Source organism: Anarrhichthys ocellatus, unplaced genomic scaffold, assembly GCF_004355925.1.
Source record: "Anarrhichthys ocellatus isolate YVR2014 unplaced genomic scaffold, GSC_Weel_1.0 scaffold11, whole genome shotgun sequence".
Taxonomy (NCBI): domain Eukaryota; kingdom Metazoa; phylum Chordata; class Actinopteri; order Perciformes; family Anarhichadidae; genus Anarrhichthys; species Anarrhichthys ocellatus.
The window spans coordinates 2839131-2855033 of NW_022280041.1; the positions used below are offsets into that span (position 1 = coordinate 2839131).

The window sequence follows — 15903 nt, forward strand, 5'->3', positions numbered from 1 at the left end:
TATATATATATATATAGATTTTACTACAGCTGAGAGACGCAAACATGTATTATTTTAAATAACATAAGTGTTTGTTTCTGGGTCAGTTACATAAACAGAGCAGATTTTTTTCGTTTTTAAGGCCTAATACAATACACACAATACCAACAAATGTTTGTTGCGGTTGCCGTGCTGGTAATGACTGAGCACACGTTGCAAAGACGACTAGCAAGAAGAACAAGACGAACCAGGTCCTTTCCGTGTTTGTCCGCCCTGCATCTGGAGTCTCAGTTTATGTAAGACACTCCTTAATTAATGCTGTTGTGGTTACATCAAAACTCCCTGACACACCACAGGACTGTGCCACACCTAATGCAAGGCACTCTGTAATTAGAGACGTGTGTACTGGTTGAGGTTTCAATACTTTCTCTGTTTCAATTGTGGCTTTCACCATTTTCATTGTCCGTTATAGGTGTAACTGGGAGGTTTGAGCCATCCACTTGTAAGAGGGGAGAAGGGCAGTGACGCAAGTGTAAACCTGAGCAGGTAGACCATAAAGCTCCACGGTTCAACATTCCTGACGCCATAACTGGTTGAAAAAATGTGTATTTCCATATTTATTCTTTTTTTTCTCTGTTTGATTGCTTTACTCAATCAGCTTTATTTACACCGCCAACAAAGAGACCACCTGCATATTTTATGATTTAATTCTGTCCTACCTCAAGGGCAGTCAGACATATTACAGAATGAATATGCACTTTCTCTTTTATTTTGAACGCAAATCCAACTACGTTTGATGTGGTGAACATTGCTATTGATAGCTCAGCTCTGCATTTCACATCTCCAAGGTCTTTCACACATTATAAAACCAGATGAAGTGGTAGAATAATAAAGTAGTCAGGCAAGGGACTTCACAGCTACATGTACTCTACATCTTTCATCTGTCCTGAAAACATTTTTGAGGGATATAATATGTAGGAATGCAATATGATTATTCAGAGCATTGTTTACAGAAATGCAATAACTGGTTACACGAGATTACAGTGACTCTAACCCACACGTGAGCATGAAAATGAATGCAGGAATCACTGCTTTGACGAGGCGGTTGAGACTTTTTGATATTAAACAAGCAAGAAGCAAAATTGCTATTCTATAAAAAAAACAGGTTACAATATTGTTAACCCCGACTAAGGACTTGTGGCTTTGTCGGTGCTGTCGTAGTACACCCTCTGTGCTCCCACCTCGGCACCTAAGGGACAGAAGAAGATGGTTAGGGTATCGTGGCCAAGTGCGATACGTGCACACGTGCAGGATGCGAGGTGTAACACCCCCTCCACTATACCTGATTGGCAGATGAAGTTGAGGAGCTGGTCACAAGGCTGGTCCTCCCACTGGAAGCGCTCTCCTCTGGCCATCCCTCCACAGGGGTCGGAGTACCGGTGAGGGGCAATATCTCGCAGCCATTTGGTGAACTTCATGGCGCCGCCAGACATCCAGAACCACGTGTCCTGCATTAGGTATCTGCCCAACAACATTTGTTAACAAACTTACGCTCAGACAACGAGCTATGCATTGGTTTACGGCTGTTATTTGTAATTGGGTGTCTTCGGTGAAAGCTGTTAGAAAAGCATCCATGCACATCTGTTTTGGAATAGCAGCAATACAAATTAGCAAATACAAGGACACACAATATTTTACTTGAAGACCTGTGTCTTTTGCATATGTATACATTTGCAAAATTCAAATCCTTAAGAATTTGGACTGCAGGAAAGACAACAGCCCAGGGCACCTGCCCTCTCAGTCACCTAGATATAAATCACTAAAGTGTCAATGTCAGTGTACTACCTGCGCAACCCCAGCCAGACATGGTCTGTGAGGGGGAAAGGACTGCTGCTCAGCAGCTGCTCCACCTCGCTCTGCTCTTCCTGGCTGCGAAGGCTGAGCAGGTCCCAGTGGTGACATCTGCAGAAGAACAAAGCATCGGACCAGCAAAGCCTCTTTCCCACCACCGTCGCATACCTGCCATTCAGCAGCACGCTCACAGCGGGAGGAGGAGGAGCGGTAGGTGTGATAACCTCTGGCACTGGAGAGAAAGAATCTTGTTAGGTTTCAGTTGGCACAATTCATCTTTGATACGCTTCAGGACTAGCTGGTTTGAAAAAAAAGAAGCATAAGTTGGTGGGGTAGTTTTTGGTTCCAAATCAAGTAAACATTGAAAGCCAGAGAGTCAGCACCTGGCCTTGTAGCCAAAGAGCTGGAATCAATCTTATCAAGATATTGTATTATTATTTTGTCTGATGTAGTACACTTTAAGTGAAAGAAAGAAATCTTAATACGTAAACAGCTTCAGACATTATACAGTATTTCATAGCTAGTTTTCTGTTTTTTTGTTTGATTTCCATGCATCTACTGCTCAAGGACCATACCTGCCGGAGAAGCAAACACCTCTACTTCACACAGGGACAAAGTAGCAAGTCTTGGAATGATCACTGTGACGTAGCGGCCTTCCATGCCTGCACACTGGAAGGTGAAGGTGAACGTGCCCGCTGTTGATGACATAGCACCACATCTGATGGGGAGAGAGAAACATAATGGATGACCAGGGGTGCCGTTTTAGCTTTACTAACCACTGTCCGAGCATTAAAGGCGGTAAATTCTGAATTCTGAGCTTTAATATAGCAGCAACCGACTATTTGTCATGTGAAGATATAGTGGGGTATTAGCGGCTGTATTGTGTTGCTCAACTAAATCAGAAGAAACACTTTGTAATAGTTTACTGCACAAATATAGTCAACTGTAGATATCATGCCTCACCTCGGGTTTTCGGTACCATGGCTCGATAGTGAGTCGCCAATCCGGATCTCTGCGCCACGAAGCCATTCAGTACAACCAGCCGCGTCTGTTGAGGATACTGACAGCAGTAACCTTGTGCATAGCTAACAAGTCTACTCTCCACCAGGGATTGATCTGAAAGTCAGTCTCACTACAGCATCCTCCCAAAAACTTTATTCCACTTCTACACCCACTGACGGCGTTAGAGGACGCCCCAGATAGAGAAAAACTCCACGACTGTGCTGTTGGTTTCTTTAAGGCCACGTTTAATAGAGGTTCCACTAAAGTAAAAAAAAAAAAGAACGAAAACAAATGCATCAATGTCAGACTTGTGTTTCAATAAATCAAAGCCAGTCAGTTATAGTTGTACCTGCTGGGGCAGCATACACCTCCACTTCGCACAGGGTGAGAGTCTTTCTCTCTCCGGGGATGATCACATTGACGAAGCGGCCGTCCATGCGTCCTCCGCCACAGCGGTACGTGTTGGTTTTACCTGCTCTGATGTGGGAGATGGAAGCACACCTGACAGTGGAGGGAGTTGGAGGAATAGTTGTCTTGGTTATCTGGTTGTCTTGTGGGGCCTCCTCATTAAAAGAGAACAACACAAAGTCTTGAAATCTGGGAATGAGTTCACGTTTTTAAAGCCCTCGAATTTCGCCAGGTTGATATGAAAATAGAGTGGTGGTGATTGTGAAGTAAGAGAGTTGATCATGAGCTAGATTAGAAAATGACTTTTGAGGAACTCATGTATTTAGCATTGGCCTACAGCTATCATGTTTTTTCTTGTAACTGCTCAGTGGAAGTTTGCCACTGCAGGAAGGTTATGTTGCATCATGCGAACACTGAAATATTGCTGCTCTAATAACAGTCAGATAATAAAAGAAATGTACATTGAATGCTGTATGTTCTGAAGTTCTTGTTAGCACCTGGGGTTGTTGTTTCCGTTGTTCTCCAGCGAGTTCCCGATTCGGATCTCGGCTCCATCCAGTCTCTCAGCACAGCAGTCTCCTCTATTAGTGACTTTGACAGATATGACAACATGTGTTCGTCGCAGGTCCACCCTCCACCAGGGATTGGCCTCGTCCTCTGCAGTGTGGCTACAGAACCCGCTGCTGTAGAACGAGTTCCGTCTCCCATCGATGGCTCTGGCGGCAGCAGCGAACGGGAGTGTCGACGACTGCGTGGCGTCTCCTTTCAGTGCCACGTTGGATAAAGGATGCACTAGAAGCAAAGAAACAGACAGATGGTTAGATTGATTCCATTCCTTGTGGTTGGTCTGTCATGTCGCCATCGCAACGATGAATCAAGTGCATGGACATTCATGGTACGAGGGGGTATTTTCAGAAAAACAATTTCACCAAAGTCAGCACCCTTGCCAATAGAGGAGAGGGTAATAATAACTCAAGAGGCTCTGAGCTCGACAGTTAGCCTGGTTCCAGACCATTTCATTACTGGCCACATCTCTGATTTGTTCAGTGATTCAAATAGGTCTGGTGCTCACTATCAGCTGTATTTGTTTCCTGGTTAGAGAGACATTTGATCAATCAGAACTTGGGTGGAAGGGGGATTGTCATGTTTCTGTGCCGGAGCAAGAGAAATATGGCTACATACATGAATAACAGCAACAGAGGAATGGGCATAGAAAATGCACACTGCACTAATCTGCTTTAATGTATAATTACCGTAGTCTACAGGGAACACCTCAACCTCGCAGAGACTTAGAGTCCTCTGGCTCCCTGGGAGAAGCACAGTGACGTAGCGTCCCTCTATCTACCTGAATGAAAAGTGGAACGTGAGTCTAGCTGAGATGTTCGCGATGACTGCACACCTTTATGCGGAGAAGAAAAGAGGAGGTGAGAAGAACAAAAAGGTTGCTCGTATCACAACGGGAGATGTAGGATGCAGGTACTTATCGAGCTGTGTCACCTGACGTTTTCGGTGTCATTGGCATCTGTTGAGTTTCCGATCCAGATTTCACCACCAATCAGCAAGCTCTCACTCAAATCTCGTTGGGTTATCGTTACAGCAGTAATGTTGTACACGTTCTGCAAGTCCATCCTCCACCAGGGATCAGACTCTTCTTCGGTGAGGGTACAGGATCCCTTTTCAAATCTCACGTCTTTGTTCCCATCAACTGCCCCGCCAGCAGCACCCGAGGTGCCGCGTTGTGAAGACTGGACAGCTTTTTGATTCAGTGCCACATTTTGGAGAAGGGTACCTTATTGGCAAAGAAAATAATTTTAAGATAAGAAAACCACAGAACGTGTTGATGGGAAAAGAAAAAAAAAGTTTACCTGCCAGCACTCCAGATGTCAGCATGAGGGAAATGCCTGTTAAGGGATTAGACAACATAGTTAGTGATGTCCTCGATTTCCTCTCAATTATAAAATGATATGGGTATGATAATGAGACTAAAATATAGCACCAAAGAAAACATGAATATTGGACTTTTGAGTGACACAATACCCCATTTAAATGGTAATGTTGGGTGACTAGCAATTACAAGTTTAAGTACTGGGAATTAGGGGGTGGCTGTGTATCTGTCACCTTGTTTTAAAAAAAATTCTGGTATAGTTTGCAGCTTTAAGTCATCTGACATTGGAAACTATATTTAAAAGTATTTCGATTGATTTGATTGAAAAGATATAAAACAATTCAAATAAAAATAATATTTAATTCAAAAAACAATTAAGATAATAATGGTAATGGTAATATTAATAATAATAAATAAATCAACGTTATAGCTCAACATATTGTGACTTACCAATGAGGATCCAGATGTGCTGACTACTCACATTCATGGCTTTGGAGGCAATCCGAGGAAGAAGGTTATAAAAACCTTAATGAAAAAACAATTAAGACTGAATGTAGGCAGACCTACTAGCTGTCTTTGGAGTTTTCCTCTGAGTGTTATCAATCACGTACTGTATTGGATGATTTGTTCTGGTACATGAGAACATGCAAATTTGTAGTCAGCGATGTTTGCATGAAGGACAACACACCCAGATAGACATCAGCTTTCTGCGAATCACTCTTGCATCTGCATTGATGATTCATGTTGGACAAATGCCTCCCAAAAGTTACATTATTCCCTCAAAATGAAAACATTTGCTGCATATAGGCAGTCCTCTACGCTCTGAATTTGGAATTTAGCATATTTAAGGTGCCGTAAAAATATGCTTCAAAAGTGTAATGATGCCAAGGGTGTAACAAATCTCCCATGAAAGTATAGCATTTATCAGCTTGACAATATTAGTTTAAGATTTGGCTGAAAATGTCAGTGTTCAAAAAACTGTTAAGTTAATACAACAATTATCAACTCTTGTATAGATCCGTGTAAACAAATATATAATCTTTTTTTAGTGTTTAAAATAGGTACACTGGTTTGTTTTATGTCACAGTATCTTTTTATCCAAGGGTAATTTGAATGACAATATTTGACAATTTTGAATTGTCACATGTTTAAAAGTGATCATCCCGAAATAACTAATAAAAATACATAGATGAGATGCTAACTTACACACCTTTTCACAAGTAGGCCTACTGCCTTGCTGTACAGTACAAAGACATTCTTACATCCCTTGCATACATTTCAGAATCAACTTTATTGGCCATGTATATGTTCGCATACATGGAATTTGACTCCGGTTTACACATTGCTCACAACATACATACATGGAATATACAAATAAACAAGAACAATATAAAAACAAGGACATTAAAGACAACAAAGTAGAACAGAGAAACGAAGCATACAAATTGAGCATTTAACTACTATGTACAGTATAAATATATAATAATTTAACGAGCTATCTGCTTGTGCAGCTGAGTTAGCTTCAAAGTAGCTTAACTAAGCTAGCTGGTTTCATTGTACGACCAGTTAAGTGTTTGCTAGGCTATGCTATGGCTACCCCTATATCAGTGATACCAGCTAACCGCTATGTAATTTATACATAAGATATAAGATTTTTCCACATTTAAAAAACAAATATTTGACCACAACAATATCTTAAAAAGGTAGTTAGCTGTGATACTGTTTCTACTGACCTGAAATGTAAGAGTAACGTTGATTGAAATCAGCCTCCCATATCTTGACGTACTTACTCATTTAATCTCTCAATATGTCTCTTACACTGTAACAATAAATATATTTGTGTTACTGCCACCATTGATGCTTTCGTTATACGACTTCATCTTGTATGGTACTTGTATATCTGACTAATTATTCTAAATACATTACATAAGATTATTAAAATGACCTGTGCTAATGCTGAAAACAAATTTCATGGGAATTTAAATCAGCAAAGTTTTGTTTTTTTGATAGTAAAGGTTCCGATTTAGATCTTCGTCTCTGCTTGTTGGGGGGGATACAGTCTCGGGTGTATTAAAGCTACTAAGATAATCAGTTTACATAAAATATTTATTCCAAAATATGTAGTCAAAAGTCAGCTGTTACATAATAAAATGTGCAAAGTGTGTTTCACCAATATTTGGTATCATATATATATATATATATATATATATATATATAGCAATCTTTAAAAGCAACTGCTCATTTGCATGTGTAGGCTACTTGCACTCGGACACAAATTAAAATATCAGCCAATGAAGGCTTCATTGGGAAAGTTTTGTTGAGTCATCAATATGTACATTCACACAAAAGAGAATATCATTGTCATGGTAACATAATGTAAACACACATTTCTGCCATTTTCTAGTATCATTCTTCAAGAGGAGAAAATACTTTGTTTCTTTGTCTTGTGTGTCAACAGAGACAAACCATGAATGTTAATGTGTAGTGACACACACAGCAAAACATAACTATAGTCCTTAATAATGCCAGATAATAATAAACAGGACAATATCAAGGTTCATGACTGTGAGCATAAAAGGTAACCACACCCCAAACCATTTTTTTTTAAATATAGCACAACATCTATGGTTAAACAGATTTGATTTTGTTGTAATTGTGCATCACATTTGTATCCCATTCTAACCACACGATTGATTTTGACCTAAGGAATAAAGTCAACATATTTGCCTGCAATTGAGTAACTGGTAGGACAGAAATGCAGCAGTCACATGGTTACAAAACTAACAAAATGGATTAAATATTAAATTAAAAACCCTTTAAAATGATTTACTTGTTTTTTTTGTTTCAGCACCTCCATGGATGTGAAAGGAGTCTCAAAGGCTGTAGAAGAGTGATCGCCCTCCATCACTGCTACTTTCAGTAAGTTGATACACAATCAAGCATTTATCCAATTAATGTTGGGTGCATTGCATATGGGAAACCTCTTTTTGAGATGTTTGTATCCAGTAGCACACATATGTAAATAGGAGTGTTATGGTTTTCTTGTCTTGGGGGTTTCAGTTTCCTCAAAGCATGGCCAGAGAGAGCACACCCACAGTCATCAGCACAGCTACAGGGGAGGACAGAAAAAATATGTTTTATTCTGCATTCTTCGAACACACTTTTAGGACAACTTTTGAGGAAAACAACCTTGACTTACCTTGCGTCAGAGATTGCCGGAGTGTAATGCCGTGGCTAGTGGTATTGGGGGACGCGGTGGTGGTGGTGGTGTTGGCGTTGAGGGTATTGATAGCGGTGCCGTTAGAATTTGACACGTCTACAAGAGGACTCAGAAATCTAGAGGTGGAGGTTCCCAGGGTACCATTAGCTGAAAAAGCAAGCAAAATACAAAACCATTTTCTACCACATGAGAACGTATTAATATATGATCTGTGATAGTCTCTGTGAAAGTGGGTCTTAGTTGGCTGTTTAAAGTGCATATGATGTGTGTGTATGTGTGTCTCCACTATGTTGACTTACTGAAGGGTCCAGTACTGATTCCGATTGCGAAACTTTCTCCTGCTCTAGTGACTAAGGGTGGTGGTGCAGTGGCAGCAAATGTACACTGGATTTTTCTTCCATTGACTTTGCCCTTCACAGAGTTCACGTTCAGCTGCAAAGACAAATGTGAAAGATGACCAAGGAGACAAATGAGTTTGGGGTGTATTAATATAAAAAACATAACGTTGCTGAATGGAACCTTTATACACTCTCTCACCGTTGTCTTAGTCAGCTGGTTGTTGTTGAGGAGAGCGCCAAAGAATTCAACTGCACCGTTGTTATTTGCACAGACATAGGTTGTGTCATTTCCTCCCTGTGGTTGAAAACCAGAAATGGTTAATTACCTGTTTACACAGATGACTTCAAACAAACTCTAGGATTAGCTTTGGGTTAGCCGTCAAGCTACTTTCATCTGTGAGTGAGTGACAGAACTTGACATACCAGTGTGCTGTCACGTGACAGGGTGCAAGCGACGTAGCCATCTGACTCTCCTGAGACCTCAATCTCAAAATTTCTTGAATTGCCCCTCTGCTTGAAACTAGCAAAGAAACATGAGTTGTTGGCAGAGGGGTCGCAGCCTGTGGGCTGAGTCCCACAAAGCCTCTGGCTCCCACACCCTGTCCTAGAAACGGGTGTCTGCAAGGGACATGACAAACTTCTGATTAGGTCCGAAATGTGCACTTTGATGATGTTGAACACCATCAATGAACATAAATTCAGTTCTATTCTATTCCACTATGCTCTATTTTTTTGGCATCACTCACCTCAAGAGTTTCCACTGTGGTGTTAGTCGTCAGTGGGGGACCTGTGGTTGGTGCTGCCGTTGTGTTGTTTCCTGCTGCTGTTGTCACGTTTGTTGCACTCGTTATGTTTGCCGCAGGTGTTGTCACGTTTGTTGCACTCGTTATGTTTGCCGCAGGTGTTGTCACGTTTGCCGCAATTGTTGTGTTTCCTGCTGCTTGGACGCAGTTTCCCGCAGACATCCAGGACAGCGTCACAAATAGGACAGTGAGGACCAGTCTGTTGTCCATGCCTGGATTGGGTGGGATAAGATTATTCACTTAAGCAATATAATACTTATTCTACGGCTAATTATGTCGTTAAGAGATTGTATCAAGTGGGCTCAGAGTCAATAATAAAAGGAGAAATATTGAACTAGATGTTACTAAAGAAGAAACATTTTTAATGATGGCATCCTTAATAATCAAAATCAAAAAGATTTACTATAACAGAAATGTTGATTAATATGTTAACCAATATTTACTATAATCAACATGAACGTATTTCCATTAACACAGGTCCACGTCTAACATTAATTTAGCTTACTGTGTTTTTTTTAAATCAATTTTGTTAACAAATTATAATTTAGGATATAAATATATGAGATTAATCATAATAATTATACTTTGCTTGATATTACTAAAATGCTCATAACACTTATCAATTACGTACAATATTCTTAGTAATTATAAGCATGGATTGCCCTTTATAGTTACTCTTGGTAATTCAAATAACGAAAATAGATAATTAACGTTATATATATATATAGATATATATGATGTAAATTTTGACTTTGCAAAAGAAACCTAAATTTTATTTTAAAAAACTGATTACAAGTATTTCATGTTACATTTCTTTAAAAGTTATAAATATCAATGTATTGCATTGTTCAAGCCTACCTGTAGATATTGTCTTCAGCTCCAACGATGGGTGAAATTGGGTTGAGAAGCAAAACAAGTCCCGTGAAACGAAGATCTTGCGTAGTTTTAGTCTCCGGTGTGGCTGATAGATGGGCTGCTTGCTCCTCCGATGTTGTTAGCTGGATCCCAGGTAAAGGTGTGACACCTGTAAATCCCTGTGTCACTATTTAAACGATGAGGTGTGGGAAGAGTCATGGATGATGTTTCTACAGGGTGGGGCTTGGGATAAAGGCTTGAAGGCGGGCTTGATTGGAATTCTGCCATGTCACTGCACATCTTAATCCTCTGTGTACTTTCTAAATGTTTGACAAGGAAACAAACACTATGTACACTGTTTTCCTCCATGTTTTATTCAACAACATCTTAGTTTTTATAATATAATATGTACTATGTGCAATATGAAATTGAACCCTAGTCATTGCTGGCTGATGCTACGCTATGAGTCTGCGTAGCTCTGATTCAAATCTAGTCAATTCAAATGATTAGAAATTAAGTCACTGAGTGTCTCAGCATGTGCATGAACTGTTCAGTATTAGAGGTGCCTTCTAGTTATTACATAGCTGACTAATACTACAGCAATTACCAACCTTTTAGTTAGATTTCTCCACCAGTTTCAGACAGCACAAGATTGTGTGTGTGTGTGTGTGTGTGTGTGTGTGTGTGTGGGTGTGGGTGTGGGTGCATGAATATAGTGACATGTGTGAAACCAGTCATGAGACTGGTGACACAATGCTCCAGAACTGGTTTGTCCGAAAAAGCGCACCTCTTGTGTTAACTTCAATATGGCCTTTGTGTTCTGGTTTCTTGTGTGCATTTATCCCCCCTGTCTTTTGATCGGGCGTGCACAGGCAACTCTGAACTGCTGTAATATAACTAATGGGAGTAGATGTTTACAATGTGTTAGGGAGCAGAAAGATTGTTTATTCTCCCTGCAAATGGGATGTGTAATGAAATGACAACCATAAGTAGCTCGAGTAGCTGTTGGGTATGTATCGTACCGGCAGAGTTAATGAACCAATATGTTTAGGTATAGGACCTAAAACAATCCAGTACTGTTGAAAATAAAGCTCCTATAAACTAATTAATAGTGAATACAATACTTCATTGATAAATCCTCGGTAATGTCCTCGACCTGTTTGCTTGGCATGGTAGAAAAGTATTTCTACTATGAAACTAGTCTTGTGATTTTCCCGTAAGTTGCACTCAAAACTTCCATGTGTCACATCACAAAATTTAAAACCATGTGACATGAAAGTGTTGTAAACCCCACAATGACGTCTTCAGAATGTATTAACAGCTTCTGCCGTACAGTGTAAGAATAATAAAGGTCGACATTTTTGGTATATATATGTTAATCTTAGGTTTTCCGCAGAGCCTTTAAAACTGGTTTTAGGTCCCCCCAGACTTGAAAGTTGTTTTGTGATGTAAGAGCATTTCTATGAATTATTTCAAACAGTGACATGGGGGGGAGGGGGGGGGGGGGTTGCTATTTTAAATTGTCAATTGAACTTTTAAAGACATAAGACATATGTAGAGGTGAGGTAAAGGTATGTGGACCAGCAGGTGTGCCTGGTGATAACCGTCTCTCACTGTTAGTCACTCTTCTATAGTTTCGTGGATAGACCAGGGCTGTCAAAATTGGTCAATTATGGCCATGACACCGTGTCCAAACTGACGGGGAACAGTTGATTGGTGAAGTTGAAATGAGGATTAATGTTTACACGATACCTCCTCATTTCACCACAAAGAACAACAACTTTCTATTGGCTATTTTGTTCGTCATTTCCAGTAAATATATAAAATGAGTTTTATCATTTCATTGTGCTGATAGGGAAGTTGTTTGATTAAATGAAAACACCTAGCGCTTACTGTCAGGACACGGTGTCACAATCTCTGCTGTCACTTTCATTTTCAACTAATGGAAGGGATGATGGGAATTATCTTACTTCCCTCTCAAGCTTCTGAGAGGGACTCCGTACATCAGAGCACTTTGCTGACACCCGCGGTCTGTTTACAGTGTGCTTACGTGCGTACATAAGGCTATAGCCTGCACAAATATCATATACCAAATATTTGTCTACGCCTTTCTTGAAGCAACACTGCTGCAGTGTGTGATAGATGGAATTAGGCACAGTCCTTTATATATTATGCAAGAGAGAGAGGGAGGCTCCATACTGCAACCACAATGTTCTCCATGTTTGCATTTCTTTGGTGGGTGTGCGAGTTAATATTTCCCGTGTTGCTATTGATGCGAGTGCATGACGATACTTGGCATTGATGCCTCTGCCAAAGCGAAGAGATCTCAGCCAATGTCTGTTGCATCCATGTCTGAAATTCTCAAACGTGTGGAGCAGCTGCGAGCGCTGTAGGGAGGGTCGAGCTCGCCTGACTGGATTTGTGTACGTTTGGTTAACCATGCTGTACAAGACAGAAAGGGCGTGACCACATCCTTTATATATTTAAAATAAAATATTCACATTCTAAATGTTTATTCCTGTAACTTGAACTGCATTGATTGCGAAAAAAGCTGAAAGGTTCTTTATGGTCAAAGGTCTTTGGAAAGCTCAACCCTGTTCCTAACCCCGCAGCAATGTGATGTTAGTGTCTTGTTTGCTCATGGCAGGTTGAAAGTTAAGTGAAGTCGCAAATCCAGCTCCGCTTGTTGGTCTGTATCACTGCCACATTGTGTTCAGAGATTGTGATGAATAGAAGATGGCAGATTGATGGTGTCTTCTAATGTCTTGGCCACATGTCAAGATCTATTAATCTGTCTAATCTAGCCGGTGGTGTTCACAGAACCGGACAGATACGTTGGTGTGGAATTCATACATCGACACAAAACAAGTCTGTATTTCTGTTTCCAGTGTAGTGATAAGAAGGAGTTCGTCACTGCAGAAGAACAGGATGCGTGCCTAAATTCTTGAGCCCACATCATTTATGTCAATCGTAAATATCATTTTATCAAAGCATGATACTCAAAGACCATTTGGTTGACGCCATTCATTCCAATGTTCACAAGGCCTATTCATTGTTATTATTAATATTCATGAGAATCAGAATCAGAACCGTTTACTTGCCAAAGTTGACATGGTGGATGGTGCACAACATTAAGATACACTTGTTAATATTTTGTTAATGAACAATGCATAATACATTTGTGTTATCGCTGTACAAAATGACAGACGGTTGTATTTTTGAAAACGTGATAAAGCAACAGAACTAAACAGTGGCGAAGCACCTCATAAACTACTGCATCAGACTGGTTTGAGTGGTCCCTTTTGTTTGTTGTACATAAAGCTAAGGTCCAAACATTTAGGATGGAGGATATCTGTGAGGAATGACTGAGTAGGAAATAGTCCTGGGGATGACAGTGGGTCCTGGGCTTTGTTGATGAGCCCAACTGTAGAAGGGAAAACACTGTTCATGTGGTGTGAGGTCTTGGTCCTGATGGACCGCAGCCTCCTGCCAGATGGAAGGGGCAAGAACAGTCTATGTCCAGGGTGAGAGGGGTCGGCTGCAATCCTTCTTGCTCGCTTCAGGGTCCTTGAATCAAACAAGTCTTAGAGGGACAGGAGATTGCATCCAATCACCCTCTCAGCAGAGCGAATGATACGCTGCAGTTTGCCCTTGTCCTTGGCAGTGGCTGCAGCGTACCAGACCGTGATGGAGGAGCAGAGGATGGACTCAATGATGGCTGTGTAGAAGTTCACCATCATTGTCTTTGGCAGGTTGAACTTCTTCAGCTGCCAAAGGAAGTACATCCTCTGCTCAGCCCTCTTGGGGATGGAGCTGATTTTCAGCTCCCACTTGAGGTCCTGGGTTACTGGGATGGGTAGTACAGAGGCATGGATGGGGTCAGGACTGTCCCATTGTCTTTCAAAGCAACAGCAGAACTCGTTCAGCTCGTTTGCCAGGTGTAGGTCATTCATGGAGTGGGGGAGCTTAGGCTTGTAGCTGGTGATCTGTCTGAGGCCTCTCCAGACAGAAGCAGAGTAACCTGCTGAGAACTGGTGTTGCAGTTTCTCAGGGTGCTGTCATTTAGTGTCTCTCACTGCCTCACTAAACCTGTATTTGGCCTCTTCATACATGTCCTTGTCCCCACTCCTAAATGCCTGTTCCTTGTGCAACCTTAGCTGTCTGAGAAGTAGGAAGTTGCTTTACCTTAGTGCACGCTGCTTAACTCTGCTGTTCCTGACTTAAAAGAAATGTACAATTTTCTGAATAAAGCCCTTGATATATTACTAAAACTACATATATAGGATTTCACCAATTAAGATAGAGCTCCGAAAAGGATATTTTAAATATTTCAACATTGCATACTTATACCCACCCCTATGTTACACACAAAACAGCAAAGTGAAAACCACGATAACGGAAACAACAGGGTGAATTTGGTAAAACGCCACAAAAGAAATGAAAGAAAAAAAATCCATTAAATTGAATGGGTAAAACAAGACAAATCTAGATATGCCTTCTTAAAGTGTGTTTTTAAGACTTTTGATGACCTAAAGGCTCTTCAAATGGGGCAAATAGTCAGCTGTTGGTAAACCACTCCCTGATTCTTTCCGCTTCACACTAAATTATTCTAGGAATTCTTGTCATGATGGGAAATGTTACGACACCTAACTTCCCGAAAACCAAAAAATATTCCGTCTCATTTCCTTTATTTGTAACATACGCTGTTAGATTTAAAATATTAACACAGAATCAAAAGTGCGAGTATAATGTGTAAGCTTTTATCTCACGTTTTCATTTTTCCAGCCTGTGTATCTATTGTATGATTGTCTCCACTCTTTATTCTTTTCTAGATGGACAGAGATGTGTGTTGTGGTTCTGCTGGTTGTGTAAGTAGACAAACTGCTGATTTCATTTAGGCAATGTGGAAACTTCAAAGGAGCCGTGGTTGTCCTTCAGCTGTGCTGTAGTCAGTAACCACGAGCATACGATCAATCAATCGAACAATTGGGCCGCTAAGGCGCGGTCCTTAATTTCAACAGGGCAAGGCAAGTTTATTTGTATAGCACATTTCAACAACAAGGTAATTCAAAGTACTTCACATAAAACCATTCAAAACATCAAACAAAAGAAAAGGAGATTTAAAAACAATTAAGAACATTCATTAAAACACTAAAAAGCAGTGTAATAAATAAAATTCACTCGTAAAATTCAGAAATTGATTAATATCCTTGAATCTGGTTCAAGTAAAGGTAGCAGCAAACAGAAAAGTCTTCAATCTTGATTTAAAGGAGCTGAGGGTCTCAGTAGACCTGCAGCTTTCTGGGACTTTGTTCCAGATATGTGGAGCAGAAAGTAGACCGGTCCCAGACGACCTGAGGGGTCGGGATGGTTCATAAGGTAGCAGCAGGTCAGATATGTACCATTCAGTGCTTTATAAACCAACAGCAGGATTTTAAAGTCAGTTCTTTGTTGGACAGGAAGCCAGTGCATAGACCTCAGGACTGGAGTGATGTGATCCACTTTCCTGGTCTTAGTGAGGACTCCAGCTGCAGCATTCTGATTGACTTGTTACAGAGACCT

At 40.6% G+C, this 15903-nt stretch overlaps 1 protein-coding gene and 1 pseudogene across 1 annotated transcript; both read right to left on the reverse strand.

Moving 5' to 3' along the window:
* Positions 1 to 1166: 1166 nt before the first annotated feature.
* Positions 1167 to 5612, reverse strand: LOC116385446 (uncharacterized; annotated as a pseudogene).
* Positions 5613 to 7731: 2119 nt separating this feature from the next.
* On the reverse strand, positions 7732 to 10495 carry LOC116385718 (putative ferric-chelate reductase 1). The gene is made up of 7 exons (XM_031851408.1): positions 10345 to 10495; positions 9430 to 9698; positions 9107 to 9301; positions 8883 to 8978; positions 8645 to 8777; positions 8325 to 8492; positions 7732 to 8234 (listed from the first exon to the last, which is right to left on the reverse strand). Exons 2-7 carry the CDS (start codon positions 9694 to 9696, stop codon positions 8191 to 8193), a joined length of 903 nt encoding a protein of 300 aa, XP_031707268.1. The 5' UTR covers positions 9697 to 9698; positions 10345 to 10495; the 3' UTR covers positions 7732 to 8190.
* Positions 10496 to 15903: the final 5408 nt, after the last annotated feature.